General features: G+C 36.8%; 1 protein-coding gene across 6 annotated transcripts in view; it reads right to left on the bottom strand.

Annotated features, from left to right (window-relative positions):
* Positions 1-13,593, bottom strand: part of CSNK1A1 (casein kinase 1 alpha 1) — a 60,455-nt gene that overhangs the window by 18,862 nt on the left and 28,000 nt on the right. For 3 of the 6 annotated variants that reach the window (XM_032250261.1, XM_032250263.1, XM_032250262.1), the window contains exons 3-6: positions 13,104-13,230; positions 8,534-8,632; positions 6,051-6,134; positions 332-471 (exon numbers count right to left, since the gene is read on the bottom strand). In XM_032250261.1, coding sequence (XP_032106152.1) covers positions 332-471; positions 6,051-6,134; positions 8,534-8,632; positions 13,104-13,230 — 450 coding nt within the window. The remainder of the gene's footprint in view (positions 1-331; positions 472-6,050; positions 6,135-8,533; positions 8,633-13,103; positions 13,231-13,593) is intronic. The other 3 variants (XM_032250264.1, XM_032250265.1, XM_032250266.1) reach the window with 2 other exon arrangements.

Below are 13,593 nucleotides of genomic sequence, written 5' to 3'. Positions count from 1 at the left end.
CTATTAACCCCCTTTTGGTTTATTAGGACACTAATAACATATTTTCAGCTGCAAAATGTCAACATTTCACTTAGCCTTCTAACTTTCAATCAAGCAGTATTTTCCCCTCAAGAAACAACCTTCAACAACAACAAAAAAAAACAAAAATACCTCATTTAACTGGCTTCTCAACACTGGCTAAAGTAGCAGGTAAAATGATTAATAAGCATCCTTCAAATCCTCAGCCAAGAAACATTCTTAGACATTGTTAAGAAACTAATTAAAATATTTCAAGAACCCCTTGATGGCTTCTGCTATGGCTATGATAAGCGCATTCCATTTTCTAACTTACCTCTGCTCAATACCAAGATGTGCATTGATGCTAGCATATCGGGCAGTGCCAGTGAGGTTTTTATCTTCTCTGTATGGTATGTGTTGCCTTGTCCTGTTGTCTCTGTACTTTTTGGCCAAACCAAAATCAATAAGGAATAACTTTAAAAGAGAAATACAGAAACATTAGGTTTCCAACCTTGTTCAATTACACTGCTTCTTATTCATTAAATGGAATCTATACTATGTATTCAAATATATCAAAATAAAGTATCCCAAGTATTACTAGAACAGATAATGAACAGACTTTAACACCACCTCACATAAGCTTTTACTAGTCTTCATCATTAAATCAAATATTTTAAAAGTCTAGTAATTTATTCTTGTCGTTTGCAAATCTCACAGGCCCATTTCATTACATACACGGGAGCCTGTCTTTATAAAGTAAGCAGAGAAATGTATACATGCCTGACAGCAGAAGTGACAAGTGAGCTACTTGTCATAATGACACCTGATAGTCTGTTACTGTCGGTAAACAAACATGAGGTTTCAAAATCTAGATATAAGGGCCAAGAGCGATGGCTCATGCCTATAATCCCAGCACTTTGGGAGGCTGAGGCGGGCGGATCACTTGAGGTCAGGAGTTCAAGACCACCCTGGCCAACATGGCAAAATCCCATCTCTACTAAAATTACAAAAATAGCCGGGGGTGGTGGCAGGCACCTGTAGTTCTAGCTACTCAGGAGGCTGAGGTAGGAGAATTGCTTGAACATGGGAGGCAGATGCTACAGTAAGCCAAGACTGCGCCATTGCACTCCAGCCTGGGAGACAGAACGAAAACTCCATCTCAAAAAAAAAAAAAAAAAAAAAAAAAAAGATAAGCGCTATCTCAACTCCTACAACGGCCAACAGAATACTTGCTGTCTACCCTGAAAGTCTAATATTGCCAGTGAAACCAAGATTTTTTATTAATAAAAAATACTACTTAGCACTGACACTATACACATGTGTCAGGCTAAACTTCTGGAAAATTTAACAAGCTGATATAAAAATCCCCCCCAAAAGCACTTAGCATTTAAATCAGGGTGGCTTACAACTAGTACTTTAAGTGAGCTAACTAAAAACAAAACTAGTGTTAGAACAAAATAACGCTTAGTGTTATCTTGTCTATACGGTACTCGGGAAATAATGTATTCATTTTTTCTTTCTTTCTTTCTTTCTTTTTTTTTTTTTTGCAGTACAAAAACCTGAATATAGGGTATTTATTTATAATGTAGCTAATTGTTCTATATAATTCAAGTTTACACTCCAGAACTTAAGCCTTTTTTTTTTTTTTTTGAGACGGAGTTTCGCTCGTTACCCAGGCTGGAGTGCAATGGCGTGATCTCGGTTCATCGCAACCTCTGCCTCCTGGGTTCAAGCAATTCTGTCTCAGTCTCCCAAGTAGCTGGGACTACAGGCGCACGCCACCATGCCCAGCTAATTTTTGTATTTTTAGTAGAAACGGGGTTTCACCATGTTGACCAAGATGGTCTCGATCTCTTGACCTCGTGATCCACCCTCCTCGGCCTCCCAAAGTGCTGGGATTATAGGCGTGAGCCACCGCGCCCAGCCAAACTTAAGCCTTTTATAAGTAAATAACTATTTTTATGAGGGGGAAAAAAACCCTCCAAAACATATTCATTTTACCTATCATATGAAGAGAAATAATCTTTACTTAACATTTTGGCTTTTGTCATAAAATCACCTATTATGCTATATTTTAATAATAGTTAATCTACAACATTATTAAGCTGGGCAGGTATATGTTCCCTTAAACTATATAGACCTAGTCTATTGTTCTCTAGTTATTCCTGCATTTTGTAGTTCTTTTCTCCATTAGGCTATTTTGTCCCTTTTGCCAGTTTGTAATTTGTGATGTGCAGGAAAACTCAATCACCTAACCTGCAGATTTCATGTCAATAAATAAATAAATAAATAAATAAAGCAAGTTACTGATTTAGGTTATAAAGATCTGACCAAGTACCTCTCTTAGGAGCATGAGTAACATCTATTTCAGCCAAGCATTATAACCTATTCTCAATTATACTCTGAACAATAAGACACTGACATTTGAGCTTCAGTCACCATGTTGACGAGATACTTATTTTTACTTAGTTTACTATAAAAGAATGAAGACTAAATTATTAGTAAATGTTACTAGATGATGAAAACTCTCCAAGTAATAAGATAAACCTAAGCAATCAAATAATTATAGGAAAATTAGTGTTGTAAAACACTAAGAAATAAAGTTCATACTTTAAGTTTCTCTTGATATGAAAACCAGCTCAATACACAAATATTAAAATGAGCAAAATACATTTATTAAGCAAAACAAAAATGATGATTAAGTTCCGCAGATTCATAGTGAAAACAAAACATGGGGAAAATAAACACAAAAGGACATTCAGCTTCATGGTATTTTAAAAATATCTCTGAGAAATATGTAGACTTTGAATGAAGAGTAATTAGTACATAGAATTTCCTCTAGTGCACATTTTCTAGGATTGCTTCCTTTGGCACTTTTAAATGAAGGACAAAAGGGAAGAGCTCTGACATAAGTATGTCTAACAGTTTCATTCATGCCTAAATCTACATTCAATAGCTTCATTTGTTACTAAATAACCAGATACTTTCTCACAACCAAAAGACTGCTTTATAAAAATTCAGGGTTCACTGGAGAGTTCTTTCCTCCCACATCGCTAAAGGAGGAAAGCTTGTTTATCAAGAAACTATAAATATATAAACACTATCTTCTTAAACATCTTAATCTTTAATATAAAAACAAAAATTTAAAAAGCAAATAATTTTAAATGTTCTCCTTTTACAAAAACTGAAAATATGTCAGGAAAAAAATTTTACTACTGAACAAAGATAGCCTATTCTCAGCAAACAACTGAATAGGAAACTACTTAAAATTTAAAAAGGAAATAAAATTCTTGGTAGTTCATTACCTTTGGGTACCTATCAAGCTTCTTTAGTAGCTCTTTCTATACACTTTGCAGTTTAAAACTAATAAACATAGGTTGGGTGAGGAGCTCACGCCTATAATCCCAGCTCTCTGGGAGGCCTAGTTGGGCGGATCACGCGGTCAGATGTTCAAGGCCAGCCTGGCCAAATATAAGGAAATCCCATCTCTACTAAAAATACAAAAAAATTAGCTGGTTGGGGTGGTGCGGGCCTGTAATCCCAGCTACTCAGAAGGCTGAGACAGGAGAATCGCTTGAACCCAGGAGGTGGAGGTTGCAGTGAGCCAAGATGGCACCACTACACTCCAGCCTGGGTGACAGAGCAAGGCTCTGTCTCAAAAATAAAATAAAAAACTAATAAACATATAATAGAAGTGTTTACATGAAACCACATCATGCCAAGGATACAACCAAAAAGCTATAAATATGTAAAGGCAGAATCAAATGAGGAAAAGTCAGTATCAAATAAGCATAAGATAATATATTTTTATGACAGGCTTTTATGTGCAAAGACACAGGTACTTCTTCAGTGGGTCAAGCTCCTTTTCTGTGGCTTTTTACTAATTACATGTTATGAGTAAAACTTGTGCCCATTTTAAAATGCAGCCTATTCTTCAAAGGCACATGGAAATGAGTTGATAAATAGGGGATAATTTGGCCGTCGTAGTAGCTCACGCCTGTAATCCTAGTACTTTGGGAGGCCAAGGCGAGTGGATCACTTGAGGTCAGGAGTTCAACACCAGCCCACGCCTGTAATCCCAGTACTTTGGGAGGCCAAGGCAAGTGGATCACTTGAGGTCAGGAGTTCAACACCAGCCTAGCCAACATGGTGAAATCCCATCTCCACTAAAAATATAAAAATTAGCTGGGCATGGTGGTGCATGCCTGTAATCCCAGCTACTCAGGAGGCTGAGTCAGGAGAATTGCCTGAACCTGGAAGGTGGAAGTTGCAGTGAGCTGAGATCTCGCCATTGCATGGTGCACTCCAGCCTGGGCGACAGAGTGAAACTCCTTCTAAAAAAAAAAAAAAAATGGGGGAAGGGGGATAATTCCATTGAATAGAGGCACATTTTCTTCAAATTATTGTTGCTAATTTTAGTGTTTAGTGCTTGCATTTTTTTTTCCTAACCAGGGGTCCTAATTCCCCTTGACCTTCCAAAATATTCACAAGGTCACTTCACTAAAAACATAGCTAACCTGCATGTACAAAATCTAAACGATTTAATATAACTTTCTATGTAAATTATTAAATGATGCTACAAAATGTAAGCAAAATATGTGAATGGGTAAGTAAAAATGAGGCACTATAAAACTAGAGTCTTGAAAATTATATTCTTATAATATACCTAATTATTCACCTTCTACTGTCTTTCCCCCAACCCTTATCTAACTAGTCACAATACTTGGTACATCTTTGCCTGAATAAAAATAACTTTAAAGTTCTGAAACCTTTTGTAATAGCTTGAGGTGGTTCCTGGAATAAAGCTGGGCAGTATGGAAAAGGATTAAATGATTATTCAGATGATACATGTGGATAATTAAGGTATTACAAAGTATGTTTTTTGATTACTCATGCCAATATCTCCTTTTCACTGTATACTAAACTGAATGATTAAGATTCATTTGCTCAGGAGCATGAAAATTTATATACCTAAATTTTGTGATAAAAAAGCTATCTAGGCCGGGCGCTGTGGCTCAAGCCTGTAATCCCAGCACTTTGGGAGGCCGAGGCGGGTGGATCACGAGGTCAAGAGATCGAGACCATCCTGGTCAACATGGTGAAACCCCGTCTCTACTAAAAATACAAAAAATTAGCTGGGCATGGTGGCACGTGCCTGTAATCCCAGCTACTCAGGAGGTTGAGGCAGGAGAATTGCCTGAGCCCAGGAGGCGGAGGTTGCGGTGAGCTGAGATCGCGCCATTGCACTCCAGCCTGGGTAACAAGAGCGAAACTCCATCTCAAAAAAAAAAAAAAGCTATCTAACTTCGACAAAAGCATAAGAAAATATGAAGAGTTCTTGCACATTTAGAAAATTAGTAGGGTGTTTATCCAGCCTGCCAAAAACTAAATTTAATTTATTTCAATGTATTACTAATGGTATTCTACCATATAGCTTGATAAGTGCTTAAGCTATGTTATTGTTATATTGTTAGGAATGCAGTATCTTCTAGTTCCAGAGCATATAATGCTCTGTAAATATCCATTTGCTAGAAGTTCAGAATACAGACTGAGGAAGTAAGTTTTAGAAACACTAGATCTGAAATCTGATCTACACTTACCTGAAGTTCCTTAGGGAAGGGGAAGAGAAGTGAGGTAGAATATATTCATTATACAGCACGGATGAACTGAATTTAAATATATTTCGTGCATTAAGTTGTGTAACTCCAAATACATTTTTAAAATCTAACAATCTATCTCAAGTTCACTATTAGGTAAACAATTTCAATACTAGACCAACATCATTTCCTCATATGTATGTTAGAGATCTAAACATATCCTATTTTCATTTAGCTTTTTTCTAAACTTTACAAGTTTTAAGCAAAAGCCACAAAGAAATATCTTAGTAATGTTATGTTTGCCAAGTATGTCTGAATAATGCCAACGTAAGAGGTGCTTGAGCAAGATCTACATTCTCCAGAATTAAAACAAAACAAAAATCATCAAAATAAAACAATAAAAAAGAAAAGCACATGAATTTGGGATTGAGGTTGGAATAGGAGACAGTTTCAGACCTGGTTTAATCCTGAGAAAGATGGGTCCTGAGAAGTACTAACAGTCATGCTTCTTTTCCTCTTCCCCACTGGAGATTCTAAACACTAAACAGACAATAGAGGGTGGCAGTGCATCAAACAGTATTGCTTACATTGCAACAATGGCCGGCGCAGACAGGCAACACCGAGGCATTAGAGAAAGAACAGGGTAGCCAAATGCCATCCTTCTTCCACCAAGCACTGTAGCTTCTCAGTTTTCCAAATAAGAATCACATACTCAAGAACATTTGAATTCTGGAAATTACTCAGGTTTTTAATGCCACTATTTTGTGTCACTGCCTGAAACAGGGATAGCAATGGTGACATTTGGCTCTTTAATTTTTTTAATCAAAAATGGGGAATTTAGATCTGTAATCTTTGGTACCACAATCTGCCCTTCCCCCCCCAAAAAAAGATTGTACGGGGGAAAAAAATCTTCAGTAAGGAAGAGGTAGAAGGCATTTAGTCACCTTAAAATTTATTTTCGTAAGCATGCAGGGCTGATTACAGGAAGAGATGAGCAAATTCACTAAGATTGGAGTGGCCACTCCTAAATATCAAATTCAGAACAATTTTCCAAATAAGAAATTCAACTTTAAAAATTGTCCTCAAAAGCCCCCCAAAATCTTTTTTACCCCGTGAATAGAAAACTACTGGAACAAGCTGACCAAAGAATCCAGTCTGACACAACTGGCATTTTTCAAACTACAAATACAGAAAGCACTAAAAATCAACTACATAAACAAAAACTAATCTAAAAATGTTCAAGAGCAACATTTAGTATTTGAATCTTAGTTGAGTAAAACACTTTGGTTCTACTCCAGGGCCTTTCTAAAACTGTGTTAAACAGCAAACATCTCCACAAAATTCTTTTAATATCTGCAAGGAGAAAAGGAGACCTAAACCTCCTAAAAAGGTTTTTACCACTAGGAAACTTAGGCTTCCTTAAGACAACTATGTGATTAACAAACTATTCTTAAGGGGGTTATAGCGGGGAAGGCAAAGTGATATCTAGGTCATCATTTAAATTTAAGGCAAAAACCATGTACTGCAATATCAACGATGCAGAACAGAAATCACAAGGTGATAATGGGTTTTTAGGGGTAAGAAAAAGGGAAGGAGAGAGCTGGGAAATGGCCAAGAAGATTGGAGTCAAACGGACAAAACAAGATCAGTAATTTTTTTTTCAATTAAATTACCAGGCTTTACAGTAACAGTTAAAAACCTGGAAACTTGAGAGAAAAGCTATAAAATATTTTTTAATGCAATTTGGGAATGACAAGTTATGCGTATATTCAAACACCTTTCATTATTTAAAGCTCAACAAATAAAAAATTAATTTCCTAAAACCTGGTCAGACCAACATCAGTATCTCACATTAACAAATAACACCAATTCTAATGGTAATGGCTCCCAGTTGGCATTCATACAGGCAAACAAAGGTAAACATTGATAGCTAGACCTAAAAACACCAAACATTCCCTAATAGTTTAGTAAAACAAATGGGCACCTTCCTTTCAAAAACAAAACAAAAAAACCACAAAAAACAAAAAAGCCCCCAAGTTGTCCTGAAGTTGACAATTTCTATCAGATAGATCATCAGATCACAACATGCTTAGTGCATTGCCAATGCTGCCTGTCTGCCCGAGCTCAACATAGAATTGATAAAAGAAAGCAATTCACTCAATAAGACTAATCATTACAGAAAAAAAAGGTCAACACAATTAGTTTCTAACTGCAATCATGCGTCACTAGCTAAAGCCCAATCACCCCATAAGTTGAACCACTCTCAGAGACCCCAAATGAACACTAGTTTTGTTGTATGAGTGTTCATTTCACTTGTCTATATTTTCCTTTAAAGGGAGAAGAAGGAGTGAAGAACTCACCCAACTTGGCACCCAAGTAAAAAACTGTCAACGACTTTTGAAGCAGGCCCAAAAGTTATCCTTTTAAATACACAAATTCAAGGACTGAAGAATTCTCATTATCAACCATGCTCAGTCAGCAACTGCTAACACCATGGTAACAGATAAGTCAGTGTTCCCACACTGGCACAAGCACATATATTTTAAAAACCCACACTTCAGAGCCAAAGGTTAAAATCTGGTTTTTAGCATTCAGGAAGAAAAGAATATGGGTTTTTTTTTTTGCTATTTTTGTGAATGAAAAATAGATGCAACTGTTCAATAGTTAAATAACTTAGACAACTACAGTTCGTTATACAGCCCTTAGAATTTTACATTTCCATATAGGTAACTAACCTCGGTTGGGTAAGTTGAAGAGAATTTATTTCAAGTTACTAAGTTAATGGAGTTAGCTGATTATATTTATAGCACAATCTTTTAAAGCAATTGTCAACAGCAAATTCAACTTACTATGGCTTTTTAAAGATTGAAAAATGTACCAAAGCAATTCTTGTCAAAACTTTACTCTTTGTTCTTTCATGCAAAGAGCATTTGACTAACCTTATTACAGTGACGCCCAATACCCATTAGGAAGTTATCTGGTTTAATGTCTCTGTGTATAAAATTCTTTGTATGCACATATTCAATTCTACTGATCATCTGAAAAAAAGGAGAGATAATTGAGTTAAGCAGTAAATGAAAATCAACATATTTCTTAAGTATTACGTATCTCAATTATTTAGAGTTCACAAAGACAGTGTTAGAAAAAATGAAACGGAAAGGACAACTAAGGTCTCCATTTATTTCTACATTAATGGATCTCTAAGCATATACCTGCTGTGTCCTTTGGCTTTACCTTCTAGTATTAATGATTAAAATCATGACAGGGTCTAACCCCACAGGAAGACTTGGTGTTTGTGATTTTCAAATAATAAACGGAATACCTTTGGAATTGTATCAGTTGCTACAACAAAGGAAATTAAGAAAGTTTTCCACACTCAATCCTAGGCCTTCTAAAGTAACCTGTTAAAATGGCCTGGTATTTCCATGTTACAAGATATACATACACACAGAGACACACAAATACTTGGGAGTGAGGGATGTTGACAGATTGGCAGGTAAAGCTATAAGCAGTTGTTACAATTCTTATATAATCCCATTCGAAAGTTAAATATCAAACAAGCCATTCTAAAAAGCTTTCCTTAATCAATTTCTTGGAAATTATGCAAAGTCAAATGCTATAGCTCAAATATTTATTTTTAATGGCTACAGATAGTCTATGGTAGAGATGTTAAGTCTTCCCCAACTCACAGTATTCTCACAGTTTTCCATTTTTTCCTATTATAAATAATGCTATTAATAGACATATATCTTTACCTACTAGTGCTTTTATTTCTATGGGCTTCAAATCCCCTACAATTATAGGGAGTTGCTGGGTTGAAAGGTGTATTTTTCATTTTGGTAGATAATATCACACTGCCTTTCACAACAGACTGTAACAATTTGGATTTACTCTTTTTTTGAGAAAGGGTCTTGCTCTGTCACCTAGGTTGGAGTGCAGTCAAGGGACCATGACTCCGGGCTGCCTCAACCTTCCAGACTCCAGAGATCCTCCCATTTCACCCTCTGGAGTAACTGAGACTATAGGTGCAATGCCATCACTCTCAACCCAATTTTTTGCGTCAGCTAATTTTTAATTTTTGGTAGAGACAAGATGTTGTTATGTTGCCCAGCTTCCCTTGAACTCCTGTGATCTTCCTGCCTCAAACTTCCAAAGTGGTAGGATTATAGGCTTGAGTCACCATGCCTGGTCTGGATTTAGGAGTAGATTGTGTTTTTGTTTTTGTTTTGAGACAGTCTTACTCTGTTGTCCAGGCTATCTCGGCTCACTGCAACCTCTGTCTCCTGGGTTCAAGCGATTCTCCTGTCTCAGCCTGAGTACTTGGGATTACAGGTGTTCGCCACCACGCCCAGGTAATTTTTTTGTATTTTTAGTAGAGATGGGGTTTTACCATGTTGGTCAGGCTGGTCTCAAACTCCTGGGCTAAAGTGATCCATCCACCTTGGCCTCCGAAAGTGCTGGGATTTCAGGTGTGAGCCACTGCGCCCAGTCCTTCTATGAGGATTTACTCTTCCATGTACTGTCAAGCTACACTCTGCCTATTTTTCTTTCGGCTTGTTGTCTTCTTGTTAACTTTTAGGAGTGCTCATCAGACAACAAACAACCTTTTATCCTTATGTAAATAGATATAAATACTTTTTATTTTGACTGTTTATGGCATATCTTGTACACAATAGAAGTTTTTGTTTTTGTTTTCAGACAGGGTCTCACTTTGTCACCCAGGCTGGAGTGCAGTGGCGAAATCACAGCTCATGGCAGCCTCAACCTCTGGGGCTCCAGTGATCCTCTCAGCTCAGCCCCCTAAGAAGCTGGGGCTAGAGACATGCCTGGCTAATTTTTCTATATTTTGTGGAGAGGAAGGTACTGTTATGTTGCCTAGGCTGGTCTTGAACTCCTAGGCTCAAGTGATCCTTCCGATTCGGCCTCCCAAAGTGCTGGGATTATGGCGTGAGCCGCCACACCCAGCCTCTATCTTTTCTGTAAGACACTTACTTAGAAGTTGTATTTTTAAATATATTCCATATCCAAAGACTGCCAATATTATCTTTCTATCCATATGTTCTTGCTCTTCTCAGTAGTATGTGTTAGGATTCTATTTTTTATTTGTCCCCATTTCCCCCAGAGCTTTTATTATCATGAATCACAGATTCTAAATTGTACTCTTCTACCTTGACAAATGTCTTCTGAAGCCAAACCAGTAATCTCTGCCACCTGTTACCTATCATCTACAGAGCAAGACTTAGGTGTTAACCACCTTAACTGAAAGCTTTCTGGTATCTCCCTCTCTCAGAATTACATTTTTTCACATTTGTTACCCGTGTACCCAACAAAGACTGCTACAACTCTACAACAAAGATGGAACATCCTATTTTACCATCTTTCTCTACTAGACTTTAAGTTTCTTTCTAGAGGGAAGAGACTAATTCTTATTTTTTGCCACCCCAACCCCCAACGCTAAGTCCAATGGTAGGCTCTCAATACATGTTCAATGTATAGATACTTACATGTTACTGAACATACAAAATATAAGCCATAATTCTTTTATTAGGATTCACTCATATATATTAGTTGAAACACATTAAAGGCTTTTTTCTTTTTGAAGACAGAGTCTGGCTCTATCCCCCAGGTTGGAGTGCAGTGGTGCAATCCCAGCTCACTGCAACCTCTACCTCCTGGGTTCAAGCGATTCTCATGCCTCAGCCTCCTGAGTAGCTGGGATTACCAGCGGTGAGTCATCACACCCAGCTAATTTTTGTATTTTTAGTAGAGATGGGGTTTTACCATATTGGCCAGGCTGGTCTCAAACTACTGACCTCAGGTGATCCACCCGCCTTGGCCTCTCAAAGTGCTGAGTGAGACTACAGGCATGAGCCACCAAACCTGGCCCATATTAAAGGCTGTTAACTTAAAGGAGATGGGGTCTTGCTCCATTGCTCAGGCTGGTGTGCAGTAGCATTATTATAGCTCACTGTAGCCTGAACTACTGGACTCAAGAGATCCTCCTGTCTCAGCCTCCCAAAGTGCCAGGATTACAGGTGTGAGCCAGTGTGCCAGGACACTTTTAATGCTTGAGTTTTTTGTGTCACAAATTGATGACAATTTGCTCACATTTGCTTGAGCCACTTAGTCCTTTTTAGGTTAAGAAGCTTGGGAACTATCAGGTGCTGATTACAGAAAATGAGCACTACTTTCTAATCCTTTGAATTACAAAGTTTTTTCATTGATCTATAATAGTTGTTTATATATTTATGGGGTATATGTAATATTTTAATACATATATACAATGTGTAATGATCAAATAAGGGTGACTGGGATATCCAGTACTTCAAAGATTTATGTTGTGTTGGGGAACATTGCAATTCTACCCTTCTATCTATTTTGAAATAAACGATTAGCTATTGTTAACTATAATTTTCCTACCATACTATGGAATACTAGAACTTACTCTTCCTTACTGTATTTTTGTGCCCAATAACGTACTTCTCTTTATCCCTCCGAATTTACAAACTTACTAAAATTCCACCTCAAATACCAATTCTATTTATCTTATTTTATGATATAGAATCTATATTTTTAAATGTCATTCTCTTCACAGTATTTTTATAAGCACACTGAATTTAGCCTGAAGCATTTCCAACTTTTTCCTGCCCTTAAAGGTAATACTGATCAAAAATTATAAATTTCTCGATATTTACCAATTATTATCTTAATGTATTATCTTTTGCCTTAAGGTTTGTTCCTTACTCTATCTTTCTCATTTCTTAAGATCAAATAGCCGGGCATGGTGGCTTACGCCTGTAATCCTAGCACTTTGGGAGGCCGAGGTGGGTGGATCACCTGAGGTCAGGAGTTCAAGCCGAGCCTGGCCATCATGGAAAAATCTCATCTTTAGGGGGGAAAAAAAAAAAAAAAAGATCAAATATCCAAACTTCAGCTGTAAAAACCATTTAATCTAACCTACAGCCAATGCATCAATCTAATTCATGACATCTCCAAAATTTCCTGGGTCTTAAGAAATGGCTGAGAATCCACTACTCCAGGTAGCATCTACTTGGTCAAAAAAAATTCTTCCTTAAATTACTTCAGAACCTTTTTATTCTCAAAAATATAGCTTTTCTAAGAGTCCCACACATAATACATAATATTCAATTTGCTTAATTGAACCAAAATATCAATATACATTTATCTACAAATATATGCATACATACACTCTGAACTCTTTCTCCAAACAAAATCTTACAAGAATAACATGCTATATTTGACACTAAAACTTCATCTCAAGGAGCAGATTGAAAAAAAAACTACTAGTCTACAGATGAGTAAGAAACCAAAATAATTCCAGTTTTTGTTTTATACCCATAGGAAAATATCTACAAGTCATATTATTATCTTTGCCTATGCTAAGGCTAAATAGTGATGCATAGGATTTTAATACTCTGATTCATGAATGACGAAATTCCAGTCAACAGTACTATTCTCGGTTTACATTCTAATCAAAATTTCACATACCTGGTCAGCTAACATAAGTACAGTTTTCATTGTGAACCTTCTTGAACAGAAATTGAAGAGGTCTTCGAGGCTAGGTCCCAGAAGATCCATGACTAGTACATTGTAGTCTTTTTCCTGACCATACCACCTAACGAAACAAAAGAAGAAAGAGTATTATAAAAAAGCTATCACTTAATATCACCAAGTTTCAAAAAAATCATCAACCCTAAGAATAAGATAGTTTTCCTTCTCTGACCAAATGTTATTTAAGGCAAATGTTAAATCAGTATTAAAACCAAAGTATGAATTTTTCTAGAAAATGTAAAGATAACTATATAGATGTGCTACTCTGCCTCTTCTTTAAGAAAATAGTCTATTCTAACTAGTGGTCCTGGGCACCCATTAACTCTTTATGGCATCTACCAAAACCGCAGAAATGATGGCACAGTACCTAAGAAAGGGGGGGGGGGGAAGCCCCATATCAGTTTGCTTTAATTTCAGACCTATTCTG

Source organism: Sapajus apella, unplaced genomic scaffold, assembly GCF_009761245.1.
Source record: "Sapajus apella isolate SASKATOON/1434 unplaced genomic scaffold, GSC_monkey_1.0 scaffold71, whole genome shotgun sequence".
In the NCBI taxonomy this organism is placed as follows: Eukaryota; Metazoa; Chordata; class Mammalia; order Primates; family Cebidae; genus Sapajus; species Sapajus apella.
This window is presented reverse-complemented; position numbering and strand designations above follow the sequence as displayed.